At 47.9% G+C, this 19,507-nt stretch overlaps 1 protein-coding gene and 3 pseudogenes across 1 annotated transcript; all 4 read left to right on the plus strand.

Annotated features, from left to right (window-relative positions):
• Positions 1-382: 382 nt before the first annotated feature.
• LOC117190123 lies at positions 383-8,900 on the plus strand (annotated as a pseudogene).
• A 3,728-nt stretch (positions 8,901-12,628) lies between these two features.
• LOC117191505 lies at positions 12,629-14,427 on the plus strand (annotated as a pseudogene).
• Positions 14,428-14,896: 469 nt separating this feature from the next.
• LOC117190121 lies at positions 14,897-16,992 on the plus strand (annotated as a pseudogene).
• A 337-nt stretch (positions 16,993-17,329) lies between these two features.
• Positions 17,330-19,321, plus strand: LOC117190125 (probable cytochrome P450 12a5, mitochondrial). The gene is made up of 4 exons (XM_033395209.1): positions 17,330-17,644; positions 17,709-18,196; positions 18,257-18,704; positions 18,761-19,321. The coding sequence occupies exons 1-4, from the start codon at positions 17,573-17,575 to the stop codon at positions 19,319-19,321; spliced, it is 1,569 nt and encodes a 522-aa protein (XP_033251100.1). The 5' UTR covers positions 17,330-17,572.
• The last annotated feature ends 186 nt before the right edge of the window (positions 19,322-19,507 follow it).

Genomic DNA, 19,507 nt, shown 5'->3' on the forward strand with positions numbered 1-19,507 from the left:
ATACCCCAATACTCATTTTGAGTATCGGGTATAATAAAATATAAAAAGCGCTAAAGATTAGCTTGTTTATATTATTATCAGGCCCAAAACTTTCGGCAGTCTACCGACCATTCCATGCCCAATAAATTAAATTTGGCCAAAAAATCTGATGCCATAATTATGGCGATTTATTTGTTTCATTTCATTGAGAGTCAGATCAATCATAATACTATATTCCTAAATATTCCGTAGAAGGTATAACATAGTCGATCAAATAGCAGTCTATATTAAAAAAATATGGCAAATGTTTACAATTATTTCTGTTTTGGCATTCGCACGCTCCCGCGAACGTGTTTTGGCACTCTCTCTCTCTCTTGTTCTGTTTGTGCTCTGTTATCGGTCAGCTCTTTTTGCAACAAAGCTCTCGCAGGCCTTTCAAATAGCTAGCTAATGGAATGATTTAGCAGTATAGCTCTGGCAGTGAATGAATTAAGTTCCTAACAAGCAAAATGTTGAAAGTGCGCAGCGGTCTATCTATAATTCAGGCGCAAAAAGCAGCCCTCTCTGTCAGCAGTCCGCTGGTAAATATATAGTATACATATAGATCCGATATCACAGTGATATACGTTTTTAAATCTCTTGTAGCGTTGGCAGACCACAGCAGCTGTAGCAGAGCCCAGAAATGATGCAGAGTGGCTACAAGCTCGTCCCTTTGATCAGATTCCTAGTACAACTTTTCTGTCTACTGTTCGGAATTTTATGCCTGGAGGAAAATATAGCAAACTGGACATTGTGAAATTGTTCAAAGCTTTGCAAGACGACTATGGAAACATATTATATTTACCAGGTATGATGGGAGGTACGTCATACCTGATGACTCACAATCCCAAGGACTTTGAGGTCGTGTTCCGGAACGAAGGAGTGTGGCCGCATCGGCCTGGCAGCGATACTCTTCGCTATCATCGGAAGACTCATAGAAAGGATTTCTTCCAGGGAGTGGAGGGAGCTTTACCCACACAAGGAAAAACCTGGAGCGACTTTCGATCGGCTGTAAATCCTGTCCTAATGCAGCCGAAGAACGTGCGGCTTTACTATAAGAAGATGTCCCAAGTGAACCAGGAGTTTGTGCAACGGTGCGTATGACTGATAATAAATCCCTGTTTACGCTCAAGTATGTTCTCCCCCCTTCACAGTATTAAAGCACTCCGTGATATCGATACCCAGGAAGCTCCAGATGATTTCTTAAACGTTATAAATCGGTGGACCCTCGAGTCAGTCTCTGTGGTGGCTCTGGACAAGCAGTTGGGACTGCTCAAAGAGTCGGGCGATAACGACCAGGCTGTGTTACTTTTCAAGTACCTGGACGATTTTTTTGAATTAACAGCCGATCTGGAGATGAAGCCCTCCATCTGGCGTTACGTTAAAACACCCAAGCTAATGAAAGCTAATGAAGTCCCTAGATGGCGTTCAAGAAATAACTTCAGCGTATGTAGACGAAGCTATAGAGCGTCTAGAGAAAGAGGCCAAGGAGGGTGTTGTCCGCCCTGAGAGCGAGCAGAGTGTACTGGAAAAGCTGCTCAAGATCGACAAAAAGGTAGCGACGGTTATGGCCATGGACATGCTAATGGCCGGAGTGGATACCGTACGTAGTCTGTTGTTCTCATACTTACCCTTATCTCATACATCCTTTTTTTCCATACCTCAAGTACCTTTACAGCGGCCTTGCTGTGCCTTGCCAAGAATCCGGAGAAGCAGGCCGTACTCCGAGAAGAGGTGATGAAGGTTCTACCCGAGAAGGACTCCGAATTCACTGAGGCATCGATGAAAAATGTTCCCTATCTACGTGCCTGCATCAAAGAGTCACAACGGATCTATCCTTTGGTCATCGGCAATGGCCGATTTCTCAATCGGGACAGCGTTTTGAGCGGATACCAAGTGCCAGCTGGTACCTGTGTGTCGATGGTTCCCCTGAGCTTGCTATCAAGCGAGGAGCACTTCCCCAAGGCTGCTGAGTTCCTGCCAGAACGTTGGATTCGTAACGCCACAGACTCCAACGGGCAATGCCCGGCAAATGACTTGAAGCTGAAGAATCCGTTTGTGTTCTTGCCCTTCGGATTTGGACCCCGGATGTGCGTTGGAAAGCGCATCGTGGACATGGAGCTCGAGCTGGGCATCGCTCGACTCATTCGGAACTTTAGCATCGAGTTCAATCATCCCACGGAGAACGCTTTCCGCTCCTCCCTGATCAATTTGCCCAACAGTAAACACATTTCTCATCCTAAATTTTCTTTACAACTGGAAAACCTTGAAGGAACTTATTTGCAATATAAAGTAGGTGTTTTTTTGGCCGCACGTCAATCAGAATCAACTTGTTTTGTGCTTTGAGGCATGAGGCAAATCAAGCACACAAAATTTTCATTGTGCAATTTGTGCCAACACGAGAGGCGTCACTTATCTGTGCGGAGGCATTTTCCTTGAGCAACACATTGTGCAATCGAAATCCTGCACACATCACATAAATTCCTTCCATTCGCGAATACAAGACCCATTCCTATTGGCTATGGTTGACCCAACCTCCATCAAGGGAGAGATCCTTGAGATGACTGGCGAGCATGTAAATTCCCTAATAAATTCCCAGATATAAAGCAGATTCAAATCACGCGCCAACTTGATTAGTTCGAACACCAAGGCTTTAAATACAGCTTTCTTCGGAATATGGAGCTTTAATTGCTCGAATGTTCTTTTTCGTCTCTCGAGACCGAATTCCATGGAAGGGTGCCGCTTAAGCCGACAGCGACGGTGAACACGCGGATCAATTCATTTTTCTCCCAAAACACTTCGGTTGTGCCTGTGCAATAGTGCCAAATCTATGAAGTTCACGTGTCCTGTATTAATAATACATTACCAAATTACATAACTGAAGTCGGCGGAGATCGACTAAAAGCAAGATCAAGCTATATGTGTGGTGAAAGTGCAAGTGCTACGTAGAGAAAAAGAAGGTGATTATGAGGAAAGCAATTTGGTCATTCACTGAATTCCGATCTATTACAGAATCTCTTGGTCACTGGAGGTCTGCCGTGCTTGGCGCTCTCACGCCTAACCCCCACGCAAAACTCCAGTGTCTTATTTTTGGCCGCTTCGAATTACCAGCGTTTCGTCTGTACGACGATCTGTATCGACTTTTGAATGCCCTCTAATCGGTATCTTGCGAGATGCAAACTCAACATCCTTGATGCGGAATCGACAACGCCTAGGAATTAAAGTGGAAATTTATGTCAGCTAAAATTGTGCAGAAGATGTGAATACGATCCAGGAATCGAGAAATCTAGGGTGACCGTGTCGTGACAACATTGATCATCCGTAATTAGCTGAAGAACGAACATACCGCGAGAAATAGCAGAGACGTTATAGCAGCGGTGCAGCGTAATGAAAAAGGAGAGCGTGATAGCTACACACGCCAAGAGCAGCTTCGTTCGAGCAGAATACGACAGTATGCGTGCGTATGCACACACATATAAAGTGCATTAATTGATCGATCGACATTCTCTTTGCTTTGTCTGATCATTTTCTTTTGCTGCGATTCTTGTGTTAGCACTTCAATAATTTGACCTATGTGAGCAAGCAGCTCCATTCAATGTGGTCCATCATGTTCGAGCCGAAGACATGCGAGGACTTTCTGCACAAACTCAAGGCGCACGCGTATAATTTCTATACGGATCTGCTGACCGAGTCGCGGGAGAAGCAGGCGGCCATCCTGGATGACATAGCCGCACTCCGAGCCGAGGCCAGCGACCTCACCCGACTCCTCCATGAGACGGTGGACATTGGTCAGAGGCCCGACGATGTGCCACTGATCACATTGCAGCTGAAGCTGGACAAAAGCATTGAGCATCTGCGCGAGGAGGTCTCGAAACGTCGGGCGGAGATCGGGGAGCTGCTGCTCCAGCAGAAGCAGCTCTGCGAAGAGCTGGCGCACTGCCGCTCCCTCTACTGGCGGACCCGCTGCCCCTGCCCGATGAGATGGACGGCTTTCGCGACCATCTCGACAACCTGCGCTCTCAGCGCGCAGTGCGCCAGACGGAGCTGGACCAGCTGCGCAAGGCCATCAAGCATGACATGAAGATGCTCGAGCTGATGCCCCAGACCGATGCAGAGGATCGCCTACTGAACGATCTGAGCCACAATCTAACACCAGAGACACTAGAGCGGCTGCGGCAGATGCGCAACAGTTATACCGAGCAGATCCAGGAGCTGCGCTCCAAAAATCCATGACATGCGCGAGAAGATCTACGTGCTGTGGGATCGCCTCCAGGAGACGGACGAGAGCGCCATGCGACGAGTGCGCGAGTGCACCGAGAATACGCAGCGCACCTATGACATCCTCCATTCGGAGCTGCAGCGCTGCCAGGCACTGCGCAGCCAGAACCTCAAGACGTTCATCGAGCAGCTGCGCGTCGAGATAAGCAAGTGGTGGGATCTAACGCTCAAGAGCCAGCAGGAGCGCAAGCGTTTCTCCAACTACTACAATAAGTATTACAACGAAGACCTGTTGGAGCTGCACGAGCTGGAGCTGGATGATCTGAAGAGCTTCTACACGTGCAACAAGGAGATTTTCGATCTGTACGAGAGCCGTGCAGAACTTTGGTCCAAAGGCCAACGAGCCGAATCGTTTCAACAATCGTGGCGGCCAGTTCCTTAAAGAGGAAAAGGAACGCAAGGCCATCACCTCGAAGCTGCCCAAGATTGAGCAGCAGATCACTGAACTGGTGCACGCCTATGAGGTGCAATCGCATGGCCCGTTTCTGGTTTATGGCAAGAACATACTGGAGCTGATGGCTGGCGAATGGGAGAACTATCGGCAGGCCAAGCAGAGCTCGGCCCGCAAGAAGGCCCCGCCCACCACGAGGACGGGCAGCAGCAGCAAATTGATGATGCCACCGCCGACTGCCGGTTCAACGGCCCCTCGCACGCCCCGAACTTTGAAGAACATGTCCTCAATGTCGACCTCGACAATGTCGTTGCGCAAGACCCCAACAATCCAGCTGATCACTCCCAATATGACCAAGAGCACTGGGAATCTGCACAAGCGACTGAATCCATCAGCAGCCGCCAGCTCTTCGGGGTATCGGACTCCCAACGCCAAGCGCAGCCTCATGAGCTCTCTGAATTCGATACGCCCGTCGCCGTCTACCGCACAGCTGCTGGCCAACAGCCAGCTGAAGGCGTCCAAGTCGCCACTAAAGCGGGTCCGCGTCCTGGACAACACATTGCGTCGCAGCGGGGGATTGGGCAGACGCAGCATTGGCACACGCTCGAACAAGAAGCCACGCACAAAATCAGCAGTGCCGGATACAAGATCGCCCAGCGATTCCGAGTATATGACCGATGAGACCACTGAAAATGACCGCGAAGCCGGGATCTCCTATGAAGAATTGGTGCCCACGAGTCGTTCCTCAGTGCTGCCCGTCGGCGGGGCTCAGCATCAGCGCAATCGCGTGGCTGTGCCACGAATTCGCCATGTCCTCGTAAACCACAATTCGGTGGCGTCGGCCGCCAACACACCGTCAAAGCAGGCGGTCAATCAGGAGGAGAGGCCGCCATTTGGCAATCAATTGAAGCTCCCATCGCCACGTGAAAGTCGCATGTGGCCGAATCCACGATGAGATTATTGGAATTTTTATTTGCGTTTTATGTTTGATTTCATTTTTTGTACCTTTATCTGTTTATCTCTGTTTCATTTATTTTCGATGTTGGCTCAATAAAAATTAAATTACCTTCAAGAAGGACAACCGAACCAAAAAAAAAATAACAAGATATAAAAAAGCGCTAAAGATTAGTTTGTTTATATTATTATCAGGCCCAAAACTTTCGGCAGTCTACCGACCATTCCATGCCCAATAAATTAAATTTGGCCAAAAAATCTGATGCCATAATTATGGCGATTTATTTGTTTCATTTCATTGAGAGTCAGATCAATCATAATACTATATTCCTAGATGAATATGCAAGTCGATTTAGCCATGTCCGTCTATCCATCTTATACCTGTTTCTATTCAAACTAGTCTCTCAGTTTTGAAGCTCATTAAGTTTCATGAATACACAGATCATTCGTCGAATGACATATAAACGAAGTATCGATAGAACCTACAAATATAAACATATATAAGGAACGACAATATCAATAGCTGTCATAGAGAACGAAGTATTGATAATGGCATGGAAGAGGATCTACCTTTGAACATGTAGAACCTACAAACATAAAAATCAATAAGGAACCACATTATATAGCTATCATATGAACGACGTTTTGATATTGGTCCTGTTTCAGACCTACCTTTAAACATGTAAAACCTACAAACCTACAATCAGTTGTGCAACTGATTAGATATCATATTTGCAAGTCATCATGTTACTCAAACATTTTCTAGGGAATGGTGGGGTATATTTTATTTGACTTCGTTTAAAAAATGGAAAAAAATCCTATAGAAAATTGATTCCCTTAAAAGTTACAATCATTTGTGCGTTAAACATGGCGATGGAATAGCTATTAAAATATCGATAAACTGAACTTTAATTCCTGCACATCAAAAGTAATTCCATATTACTTATATTATGATTATACGAATGATTTTTCATCTCTTTAATCAATTCCTGCAATGATTTCATTGCGTAATATTTATGCGAACTTTACCAAATCGCCTTTTCTGCGCCTCAGTTGAGTTTTTGTTGCGGACGAGTAAAGATCATAGAAAAGGCAAAAATATGTTGAAAATCCATAGTGGAATTGCCGTAGCTCACAAGCAAGTGGCGGGCGTCTCTTTCAGTGGACAGCAGGTTAGAGGATAGAAGCTGGCAATGATTTGGTATGTAAAATGCCTCAATACCGATCATTTCCAGCGCCGGCAGACCACAGCTGCTGCAGCTCTAACCCGAAACGATGCAGAGTGGCAGCAGGCGCGTCCCTTCAGGCAGGTGCCTCGGGCCAATTTGATATCTCTGATTCCCAAAATGTTCATGCCAGGAGGTAAATATAAGAAGAAGGACCTTGCGGAGTTGATAATGGCCATGCGCGAAGACTATGGCAGCATTCATGTTGTGCCAGGCATCATGGAAGGACCTCCCATGTTGAGTACACACAATCCCAAGGACTTCGAGGTAGTATTCCGGCACGAGGGCACGTGGCCAAACAGGCCTGGCGCCGACGCTCTTTTGTACCATCGGACATGGAGGAGTTGGGTGAGGTCGCTGGCCTCGGCTCGGAGTGCGGCTATGTCATCCAGGATGGCCGCCTGCTTCTCCCGCGACTCGGTCAGCAGATCGGTATAGAAATTATCCGCGTGCGCCTTGAGTTTGTACAGTAAGTCCTCGCATGTCTTCGGCTCGAACATGAGGGACCACATTGAATGGAGCTGCTCCACATGCTCGCCAGGATTTCGATTGCACAATGTGTTGCTCAAGGAAAATGCCTCCGTACAGAAAGGATTTCTTTCAGGGCGTCGAGGGCGTCGCACCCACCCAAGGAAAGGCGTGGGGCGACTTTCGATCGGCTGTAAATCCAGTCCTCATGCAGCCCAAGAACGCGAGGCTTTACTACAAGAAAATGTCCCAGGTCAATCAGGAATTTGTGCAGCGGTAGGCCATTCCACAAATGTGTTTCTTTAAATACTTAAGAACTGTTTTCCATTTAAAGCATTAAAGCTATCCGAGATGCCAGCACTCTAGAGGTTCCTGATAACTTCATAGACACCATCAATCGCTGGACCCTGGAGTCAGTCTCCGTCGTGGCATGGGACAGGCAGTTGGGACTGCTGAAGGAGTCGAACAAAAGGATCGAAGCCACAAAGCTTTTCCACCTCTTGGAAGATTTCTTTAAAGTATCTGCTGATCTGCAGCTGAAGCCCTCCGCCTGGCGCATGTTCAAAACGCCCAAACTGATGAAAATGATGAACATTCTCGACACCATTCTGTACATTATATCGGCATATATTGATGAGGCGGTAGAGCGATTGGAGAAGGAAGCCAAAGAGGGTGTTGTCCGTCCTGAGAACGAGCAGAGTGTACTGGAAAAGCTGCTCAAGGTCGACAAGAAGGTGGCCACAATCATGGCCATGGACATGCTAATGGCCGGAGTTGATACCGTACGTACTCTGCAGATCACGTAATCATCAGAGATTGATATAATTCGATATTTTTTCAGACCTCTAGCACATTTACAGGGGTCATGCTCTGCCTTGCCAAGAATCCCGAAAAGCAGGCCATACTCCGAGAGGAGGTGATGAAGATACTACCCCACAAGGACTCGGATTTCACGAAAGAATCCATGAAGAACGTTCCCTATTTGCGTGCCAGCATCAAAGAGTCGCATCGGATGTACCCGCTGGCTGTTATGAATGCCCGAGTTCTCAATCGGGATAGCGTTTTGAGCGGATACCAAGTGCCAGCTGGTACCTGTGTGTCGATGATTCCCCTGAGCTTGCTATCAAGCGAGGAGCACTTCCCCAAGGCTGCTGAGTTCCTGCCAGAACGTTGGATTCGTAACACCACAGAATCCACCGGGCAATGCCCGGCAAATGACTTGAAGCTGAAGAATCCGTTTGTGTTCTTGCCCTTCGGATTTGGACCCCGGATGTGCGTTGGAAAGCGCATCGTGGACATGGAGCTGGAGCTGGGCATCGCCCGGCTCCTTCGGAACTTCAACATCGAGTTCAATCACTCCACGGAAAAAGCCTTCCGCAGTGAACTGATCAGCTTTCCCAACATACCGCTCAAGTTCAAGTTCACGGATTTGGCCAACTGAGCCGTTCAAATATTCAATATTAGACGGGTGTCTTAATCGTAGCGAATGTGTTCGATATACTCATATTCACGTTCTATTTTCCTATCTTCTATATACAATAGAATACATTTGATGTATATGCATACGAGGTTGTATATGTATGAATGTTTCCTTTTGTTTGCGGGCAGTAAACACATTTCTCATCCTAAATTATCTTTACAACTGGAAAACATTGAAGGAACTTATTTGCAATATAAAGTAGGTGTTTTTTTGGCCGCACGTCAATCAGAATCAACTTGTTGTTTTGTGCTTTGAGGCATGAGGCAAATCAAGCACACAAAATTTTCATTGTGCAATTTGTGCCAACACGAGAGGCGTCACTTATCTGTGCGGAGGCATTTTCCTTGAGCAACACATTGTGCAATCGAAATCCTGCACACATCACATAAATTCCTTCCATTCGCGAATACAAGACCCATTCCTATTGGCTATGGTTGACCCAACCTCCATCAAGGGAGAGATCCTTGAAATGACTGGCGAGCATGTGGAGCAGCTCAATTCAATGTGGTCCCTCATGTTCGAGCCGAAGACATGCGAGGACTTTCTGCACAAACTCAAGGCGCACGCGGATAATTTCTATACGGATCTGCTGACCGAGTCGCGGGAGAAGCAGGCGGCCATCCTGGATGACATAGCCGCACTCCGAGCCGAGGCCAGCGACCTCACCCGACTCCTCCATGAGACGGTGGACATTGGTCAGAGGCCCGACGATGTGCCACTGATCACATTGCAGCTGAAGCTGGACAAAAGCATTGAGCATCTGCGCGAGGAGGTCTCGAAACGTCGGGCGGGGATCGGGGAGCTGCTGCTCCAGCAGAAGCAGCTCTGCGAAGAGCTGGGCGCACTGCCGCTCCCTCTACTGGCGGACCCGCTGCCCCTGCCCGATGAGATGGACGGCTTTCGCGACCATCTCGACAACCTGCGCTCTCAGCGCGCAGTGCGCCAGACGAAGCTGGACCAGCTGCGCAAGGCCATCAAGCATGACATGAAAATGCTCGAGCTGATGCCCCAGACCGATGCAGAGGATCGCCTACTGAACGATCTGAGCCACAATCTAACACCAGAGACACTAGAGCGGCTGCGGCAGATGCGCAACAGTTTTGCCGAGCAGATCCAGGAGCTGCGCTCCAAAATCCATGACATGCGCGAGAAGCTCTACGTGCTGTGGGATCGCCTCCAGGAGACGGACGAGAGCGCCATGCGACGAGTGCGCGAGTGCACCGAGAATACGCAGCGCACCTATGACATCCTCCATTCGGAGCTGCAGCGCTGCCAGGCACTGCGCAGCCAGAACCTCAAGACGTTCATCGAGCAGCTGCGCGTCGAGATAAGCAGGTGGAGGGATCTAACGCTCAAGAGCCAGCAGGAGCGCAAGCGTTTCTCCAACTACTACAATAAGTATTACAACGAAGACCTGTTGGAGCTGCACGAGCTGGAGCTGGATGATCTGAAGAGCTTCTACACGTGCAACAAGGAGATTTTCGATCTGTACGAGAGCCGTGCAGAACTTTGGTCCAAAGGCCAACGGGACGAATCGTTTCAACAATCGTGGCGGCCAGTTCAAGGAACGCAAGGCCATCACCTCGAAGCTGCCCAAGATTGAGCAGCAGATCACTGAACTGGTGCACGCCTATGAGCTGCAATCGCATGGCCCGTTTCTGGTTTATGGCAAGAACATACTGGAGCTGATGGCTGGCGAATGGGAGAACTATCGGCAGGCCAAGCAAAACTCGGCCCGCAAGAAGGCCCCGCCCACCACGAGGACGGGCAGCAGCAGCAAATTGATGATGCCACCGCCGACTGCCGGTTCAACGGCCCCTCGCACGCCCCGAACTTTGAAGAACATGTCCTCAATGTCGACCTCGACAATGTCGTTGCGCAAGACCCCAACAATCCAGCTGATCACTCCCAATATGACCAAGAGCACTGGGAATCTGCACAAGCGACTGAATCCATCATCAGCCGCCAGCTCTTCGGGGTATCGGACTCCCAACGCCAAGCGCAGCCTCATGAGCTCTCTGAATTCGATACGCCCGTCGCCGTCTACCGCACAGCGGCTGGCCAACAGCCAGCTGAAGGCGTCCAAGTCGCCACTAAAGCGGGTCCGCGTCCTGGACAACACATTGCGTCGCAGCGGGGGATTGGGCAGACGCAGCATTGGCACACGCTCGAACAAGAAGCCACGCAGAAAATCAGCGGTGCCGGATACAAGATCGCCCAGCGATTCCGAGTATATGACCGATGAGACCACTGAAAATGACCGCGAAGCCGGGATCTCCTATGAAGAATTGGTGCCCACGAGTCGCTCCTCAGTGCTGCCCGTCGGCGGGGCTCAGCATCAGCGCAATTCGGTGGCGTCGGCCGCCAACACACCGTCAAAGCAGGCGGTCAATCAGGAGGAGAGGCCTCGATTTGGCAATCAATTGAAGCTCCTATCGCCACGTGAAAGTCGCATGTGGCCGAATCCACGATGAGATTATTGGAATTTTTATTTGCGTTTTATGTTTGATTTCATTTTTTGTACCTTTATCTGTTTATCTCTGTTTCATTTATTTTCGATGTTGGCCCAATATAAATTAAATTACCTTCAAGAAGGACAACCGAACCAAAAAAAAAAAATAACAAGATATAAAAAAGCGCTAAAGATTAGCTTGTTTATATTATTATCAGGCCCAAAACTTTCGGCAGTCTACCGACCATTACATGCCCAATAAATTAAATTTGGACAAAAAATCTGATGCCATAATTATGGCGATTTATTTGTTTCATTTCATTGAGAGTCAGATCAATCATAATACTATATTCCTAGATGAATATGCAAGTCGATTTAGCCATGTCCGTCTATCCATCTTATACCTGTTTCTATTCAAACTAGTCTCTCAGTTTTGAAGCTCATTAAGTTTCATGAATACACAGATCATTCGTCGAAACAGAGCACATCGAATGACATATAAACGAAGTATCGATAGAACCTACAAATATAAACATATATAAGGAACGAAAATATCAATAGCTGTCATAGAGAATGAAGTATTGATAATGGCATGGAAGAGGATCTACCTTTGAACATGTAGAACCTACAAACATAAAAATCAATAAGGAACCACATTATATAGCTATCATATGAACGACGTTTTGATATTGGTCCTGTTTCAGACCTACCTTTAAACATGTAAAACCTACAAATATAAACATCATTAAGGCTCTGAATTGTTGACATGGAAAGCTTACCTTTCCCAACAATTGAAGTGTTCATATCTCTTGGTAAGTGCTGTAGAACCTGTATATAATTGTTTACCAGCGAATTTCTAATCAGTTGTGCAACTAATTAGATATCATATTTGCAAGTCATCATGATACTCAAACATTTTATAGGGAATGGTGGGGTATATTTTATTTGACTTCGTTTAAAAAATGGAAAAAAATCCTATAGAAAATTGATTCCCTTAAAAGTTACAATCATTTGTGCGTTAAACATGGCGATGGAATAGCTATTAAAATATCGATAAACTGAACTTTAATTCCTGCACATCAAAAGTAATTCCATATTATTTATATTATGATTAAACGAATGATTTTTCATCTCTTTAATCAATTCCTGCAATGATTTCATTGCGTAATATTTATGCGAACTTTCCTACCATTAGAGCTTCACAATTATGCACAATTGATAGCCCAACCCAAAATAAAGAGTATCCAAAGCTCGATACATTTATACGCATAGTTTCGAGGACAAATATAAATGTTTGACAAACAATTCAAATTACCAAATCGCCTTTTCTGCGCCTCAGTTGAGTTTTTGTTGCGGACGAGTTAAGATAATAGAAAAGGCAAAAATATGTTGAAAATCCGTAGTGGAATTGCCGTAGCTCACAAGCAAGTGGCGGCCGTCTCTTTCAGTGGACAGCAGGTTAGAGGATAGAAGCTGGCAATGATTTGGTATGTAAAATGCCTCAATACCGATCATTTCCAGCGCCGGCAGACCACAGCTGCTGCAGCTCTAACCCGAGACGATGCAGAGTGGCAGCAGGCGCGTCCCTTCAGGCAGGTGCCTCGGGCCAATTTGATATCTCTGATTCTCAAAATGTTCATGCCAGGGGGTAAATATGAGAACAAGGACCTTGCGGAGTTGATAATGGCCATGCGCGAAGACTATGGCAGTATTCATGTTGTGCCAGGCATCATGGGAGGACCTCCCATGTTGAGTACACAATCCCAAGGACTTCGAGGTAGTATTCCGGCACGAGGGCACGTGGCCAAACAGGCCTGGCGCCGACGCTCTTTAGTACCATCGGCAGACGCACAGAAAGGATTTCTTTTAGGGCGTCGAGGGCGTCGCACCCACCCAAGGAAAGGCGTGGGGCGACTTTCGATCGGCTGTAAATCCAGTCCTCATGCAGCCCAAGAACGCGAGGCTTTACTACAAGAAAATGTCCCAGGTCAATCAGGAATTTGTGCAGCGGTAGGCCATTCCACAAATGTGTTTCTTTAAATACTTAAAAACTGTTTTCCATTTAAAGCATTAAAGCTATCCGAGATGCCAGCACTCTAGAGGTTCCTGATAACTTCATAGACACCATCAATCGCTGGACCCTGGAGTCAGTCTCCGTCGTGGCATTGGACAGGCAGTTGGGACTGCTGAAGGAGTCGAACAAAAGGATCGAAGCCACAAAGCTTTTCCACCTCTTGGAAGATTTCTTTAAAGTATCTGCTGATCTGCAGCTGAAGCCCTCCGCCTGGCGCATGTTCAAAACGCCCAAACTGATGAAAATGATGAACATTCTCGACACCATTCTGTACATTATATCGGCATATATTGATGAGGCGGTAGAGCGATTGGAGAAGGAAGCCAAAGAGGGTGTTGTCCGTCCTGAGAACGAGCAGAGTGTACTGGAAAAGCTGCTCAAGGTCGACAAGAAGGTGGCCACAATCATGGCCATGGACATGCTAATGGCCGGAGTTGATACCGTACGTACTCTGCAGATCACGTAATCATCAGAGATTGATATAATTCGATATATTTTCAGACCTCTAGCACATTTACAGGGGTCAAGAATCCCGAAAAGCAGGCCATACTCCGAGAGGAGGTGATGAAGGTACTGCCCCACAAGGACTCGGATTTCACGGAAGAATCCATGAAGAACGTTCCCTATTTGCGTGCCAGCATCAAAGAGTCGCATCGGATGTTCCCGCTGGCTGTTATGAATGCCCGAGTTCTCAATCGGGACAGCGTTTTGAGCGGATACCAAGTGTCAGCTGGTACCTGTGTGTCGATGGTTCCCCTGAGCTTGCTATCAAGCGAGGAGCACTTCCCCAAGGCTGCTGAGTTCCTGCCAGAACGTTGGATTCGTAACGCCACAGACTCCACCGGGCAATGCCCAGCGAATGACTTGAAGCTGAAGAATCCGTTTGTGTTCTTGCCCTTCGGATTTGGACCCCGGATGTGCGTTGGAAAGCGCATCGTGGACATGGAGCTGGAGCTGGGCATCGCCCGGCTCCTTCGGAACTTCAACATCGAGTTCAATCACTCCACGGAAAAAGCCTTCCGCAGTGAACTGATCAGCTTTCCCAACATACCGCTCAAGTTGAAGTTCACGGATTTGGCCAACTGAGCCGTTCAAATATTCAATATTAGACCGGTGTCTTCATCGTTGCGAATGTGTTCGATATACTCATATTCACGTTCTATTTTCCTATCTTCTATATACAATAGAATACATTTGATGTATATGCATACGAGGTTGTATATGTATGAATGTTTCCCTTTGTTTGCGGGCAGTAAAAACATTTCTCATCCTAAATTATCTTTACAACTGGAAAACCTTGAAGGAACTTATTTGCAATATAAAGTAGGTGTTTTTTTGGCCGCACGTCAATCAGAATCAACTTGTTGTTTTGTGCTTTGAGGCATGAGGCAAATCAAGCACACAAAATTTTCATTGTGCAATTTGTGCCAACACGAGAGGCGTCACTTATCTGTGCGGAGGCATTTTCCTTGAGCAACACATTGTGCAATCGAAATCCTGCACACATCACATAAATTCCTTCCATTCGCGAATACAAGACCCATTCCTATTGGCTATGGTTGACCCAACCTCCATCAAGGGAGAGATCCTTGAAATGACTGGCGAGCATGTGGAGCAGCTCCATTCAATGTGGTCCATCATGTTCGAGCCGAAGACATGCGAGGACTTTCTGCACAAACTCAAGGCGCACGCGTATAATTTCTATACGGATCTGCTGACCGAGTCGCGGGAGAAGCAGGCGGCCATCCTGGATGAGCCGAGGCCAGCGACCTCACCCGACTCCTCCATGAGACGGTGGACATTGGTCTGAGGCCCGACGATGTGCCACTGATCACATTGCAGCTGAAGCTGGACAAAAGCATTGAGCATCTGCGCGAGGAGCTCTCGAAACGTCGGGCGGAGATCGGGGAGCTGCTGACCCAGCAGGAGCAGCTCTGCGAAGAGCTGGGCTCACTGCCGCTCCCTCTACTGGCGGACCCGCTTCCCCCGCCCGATGAGATGGACGGCTTTCGCGACCATCTCGACAACCTGCGCTCTCAGCGCGCAGTGCGCCAGACGGAGCTGGACCAGCTGCGCAAGGCCATCAAGCATGACATGAAGATGCTCGAGCTGATGCCCCAGACCGATGCAGAGGATCGCCTACTGAACGATCTGAGCCACAATCTAACACCAGAGACACTAGAGCGGCTGCGGCAGATGCGCAACAGTTATGCCGAGCAGATCCAGGAGCTGCGCTCCAAAATCCATGACATGCGCGAGAAGATCTACGTGCTGTGGGATCGCCTCCAGGAGACGGACGAGAGCGCCATGCGACGAGTGCGCGAGTGCACCGAGAATACGCAGCGCACCTATGACATCCTCCATTCGGAGCTGCAGCGCTGCCAGGCACTGCGCAGCCAGAACCTCAAGACGTTCATCGAGCAGCTGCGCGTCGAGATAAGCAAGTGGTGGGATCTAACGCTCAAGAGCCAGCAGGAGCGCAAGCGTTTCTCCAACTACTACAATAAGTATTACAACGAAGACCTGTTAAAGCTGCACGAGCTGGAGCTGGATGATCTGAAGAGCTTCTACACGTGCAACAAGGAGATTTTCGATCTGTACGAGAGCCGTGCAGAACTTTGGTCCCGCATGCAGGCTCTAGAGGCAAAGGCCAACGAGCCGAATCGTTTCAACAATCGTGGCGGCCAGTTCCTTAAAGAGGAAAAGGAACGCAAGGCCATCACCTCGAAGCTGCCCAAGATTGAGCAGCAGATCACTGAACTGGTGCACGCCTATGAGGTGCAATCGCATTGCCCGTTTCTGGTTTATGGCGAGAACATACTGGAGCTGATGGCTGGCGAATGGGAGAACTATCGGCAGGGCGAGCAGAGCTCGGCCCGCAAGAAGGCCCCGCCCACCACGAGGACGGGCAGCAGCAGCAAATTGATGATGCCACCGCCGACTGCCGGTTCAACGGCCCCTCGCACGCCCCGAACTTTGAAGAACATGTCCTCAATGTCGACCTCGACAATGTCGTTGCGCAAGACCCCAACAATCCAGCTGATCACTCCCAATATGACCAAGAGCACTGGGAATCTGCACAAGCGACTGAATTCATCAGCAGCCGCCAGCTCTTCGGGGTATCGGACTCCCAACGCCAAGCGCAGCCTCATGAGCTCTCTGAATTCGATACGCCCGTCGCCGTCTACCGCACAGCGGCTGGCCAACAGCCAGCTGAAGGCGTCCAAGTCGCCACTAAAGCGGGTCCGCGTCCTGGACAACACATTGCGTCGCAGCGGGGGATTGGGCAGACGCAGCATTGGCACACGCTCGAACAAGAAGCGACGCACAAAATCAGCGGTGCCGGATACAAGATCGCCCAGCGATTCCGAGTATATGACCGATGAGAGCACTGAAAATGACCGCGAAGCCGGGATCTCCTATGATGAATTGGTGCCCACGAGTCGCTCCTCAGTGCTGCCCGTCGGCGGGGCTCACCATCAGCGCAATCGCGTGGCTGTGCCACGAATTCGCCATGTCCTCGTAAACCACAATTCGGTGGCGTCGGCCGCCAACACACCGTCAAAGCAGGCGGTCAATCAGGAGGAGAGGCCTCGATTTGGCAATCAATTGAAGCTCCCATCGCCACGTGAAAGTCGCATGTGGCCGAATCCACGATGAGATTATTGGAATTTTTATTTGCGTTTTATGTTTGATTTCATTTTTTGTACCTTTATCTGTTTATCTCTGTTTCATTTATTTTCGATGTTGGCCCAATAAAAATTAAATTACCTTCAAGAAGGACAACCGAACCAAAAAAAAAATAACAAGATATATTATTATCAGGCCCAAAACTTTCGGCAGTCTACCGACCATTCCATGCCCAATAAATTAAATTTGGCCAACAAATCTGATGCCATAATTATGGCGATTTATTTGTTTCATTTCATTGAGAGTCAGATCAATCATAATACTATATTCCTAAATATTCCGTAGAAGGTATAACATAGTCGATCAAATAGCAGTCTATATTAAAAAAATATGGCAAATGTTTACAATTATTTCTGTTTGGCATTCGCACGCTCCCGCGAACGTGTTTTGGCACTCTCTCTCTCTCTTGTTCTGTTTGTGCTCTGTTATCGGTCAGCTCTTTTTGCAACAAAGCTCTCGCAGGCCTTTCAAATAGCTAGCTAATGGAATGATTTAGCAGTATAGCTCTGGCAGTGAATGAATTAAGTTCCTAACAAGCAAAATGTTGAAAGTGCGCAGCGGTCTATCTATAATTCAGGCGCAAAAAGCAGCCCTCTCTGTCAGCAGTCCGCTGGTAAATATATAGTTTACATATAGATCCGATATCACAGTGATATACGTTTTTAAATCTCTTGTAGCGTTGGCAGACCACAGCAGCTGTAGCAGAGCCCAGAAATGATGCACAGTGGCTACAAGCTCGTCGCTTTAATCAGATTCCTAGTACAACTTTTCTGTCTACTGTTCGGAATTTTATGCCTGGAGGAAAATATAGCAAACTGGACATTGTGAAATTGTTCAAAGCTTTGCAAGACGACTATGGAAACATATTATATTTACCAGGTATGATGGGAGGTACGTCATACCTGATGACTCACAATCCCAAGGACTTCGAGGTCGTGTTCCGGAACGAAGGAGTGTGGCCGCATCGGCCTGGCAGCGATACTCTTCGCTATAATCGGAAGACTCATAGAAAGGATTTCTTCCAGGGAGTGGAGGGAGCTTTACCCACACAGGGAAAAACCTGGAGCGACTTTCGATCGGCTGTAAATCCTGTCCTAATGCAGCCGAAGAACGTGCGGCTTTACTATAAGAAGATGTCCCAAGTGAACCAGGAGTTTGTGCAACTGTGCGTATGACTGATAATAAATCCCTGTTTACGCTCAAGTATGTTCTCCCCCCTTCACAGTATTAAAGCACTCCGTGATATCGATACCAAGGAAGCTCCAGATGATTTCTTAAACGTTATAAATCGGTGGACCCTCGAGTCAGTCTCTGTGGTGGCTCTGGACAAGCAGTTGGGATTGCTCAAAGAGTCGGGCGATAACGACCAGGCTGTGTTACTTTTCAAGTACCTGGACGATTTTTTTGAATTAACAGCCGATCTGGAGATGAAGCCCTCCATCTGGCGTTACGTTAAAACACCCAAGCTAATGAAGCTAATGAAGTCCCTAGATGGCGTTCAAGAAATAACTTTAGCGTATGTAGACGAAGCTATAGAGCGTCTAGAGAAAGAGGCCAAGGAGGGTGTTGTCCGCCCTGAGAGCGAGCAGAGTGTACTGGAAAAGCTGCTCAGGATAGACAAAAAGGTGGCGACGGTTATGGCCATGGACATGCTAATGGCCAGAGTGGATACCGTACGTAGTCTGTTGTTCTCATACTTACCCTTATCTCATACATCCTTTTTTTCCAGACCTCAAGTACCTTTACAGCGGCCTTGCTGTGCCTTGCCAAGAATCCGGAGAAGCAGGCCGTACTCCGAGAAGAGGTGATGAAGGTTCTACCCGAGAAGGACTCCGAATTCACTGAGGCATCGATGAAGAATGTTCCCTATCTACGTGCCTGCATCAAAGAGTCACAACGGATCTATCCTTTGGTCATCGGCAATGGCCGATTTCTCAATCGGGACAGCGTTTTGAGCGGATACCAAGCGCCAGCTGGTACCTGTGTGTCGATGGTTCCCCTGAGCTTGCTATCAAGCGAGGAGCACTTCCCCAAGGCTGCTGAGTTCCTGCCAGAACGTTGGATTCGTAACGCCACAGACTCCAACGGGCAATGCCCGGCAAATGACTTGAAGCTGAAGAATCCGTTTGTGTTCTTGCCCTTCGGATTTGGACCCCGGATGTGCGTTGGAAAGCGCATCGTGGACATGGAGCTCGAGCTGGGCATCGCTCGACTCATTCGGAACTTTAGCATCGAGTTCAATCATCCCACGGAGAACGCTTTCCGCTCCTCCCTGATCAATTTGCCTTGAAGGAACTTATTTGCAATATAAAGTAGGTGTTTTTTTGGCCGCACGTCAATCAGAATCAACTTGTTTTGTGCTTTGAGGCATGAGGCAAATCAAGCACACAAAATTTTCATTGTGCAATTTGTGCCAACACGAGAGGCGTCACTTATCTGTGCGGAGGCATTTTCCTTGAGCAACACATTGTGCAAT

The sequence above is a fragment of the Drosophila miranda genome (assembly GCF_003369915.1).
Source record: "Drosophila miranda strain MSH22 chromosome Y unlocalized genomic scaffold, D.miranda_PacBio2.1 Contig_Y1_pilon, whole genome shotgun sequence".
Classification (NCBI taxonomy): Eukaryota; Metazoa; Arthropoda; class Insecta; order Diptera; family Drosophilidae; genus Drosophila; species Drosophila miranda.

What these genes read in the sequence shown, in the direction of transcription:
- LOC117190125 (XM_033395209.1), top strand. Translation starts at nt 17,573, where the DNA reads ATGTTGAAAGTGCGCAGCGGTCTATCTATAATTCAGGCGCAAAAAGCA. An exon ending in AACCAGGAGTTTGTGCAACT is followed by an intron (nt 18,197 to 18,256) that starts GTGCGTATGACT and finishes CCCCCTTCACAG; the next exon opens with TATTAAAGCACTCCGTGATA. An exon ending in TAATGGCCAGAGTGGATACC is followed by an intron (nt 18,705 to 18,760) that starts GTACGTAGTCTG and finishes CTTTTTTTCCAG; the next exon opens with ACCTCAAGTACCTTTACAGC.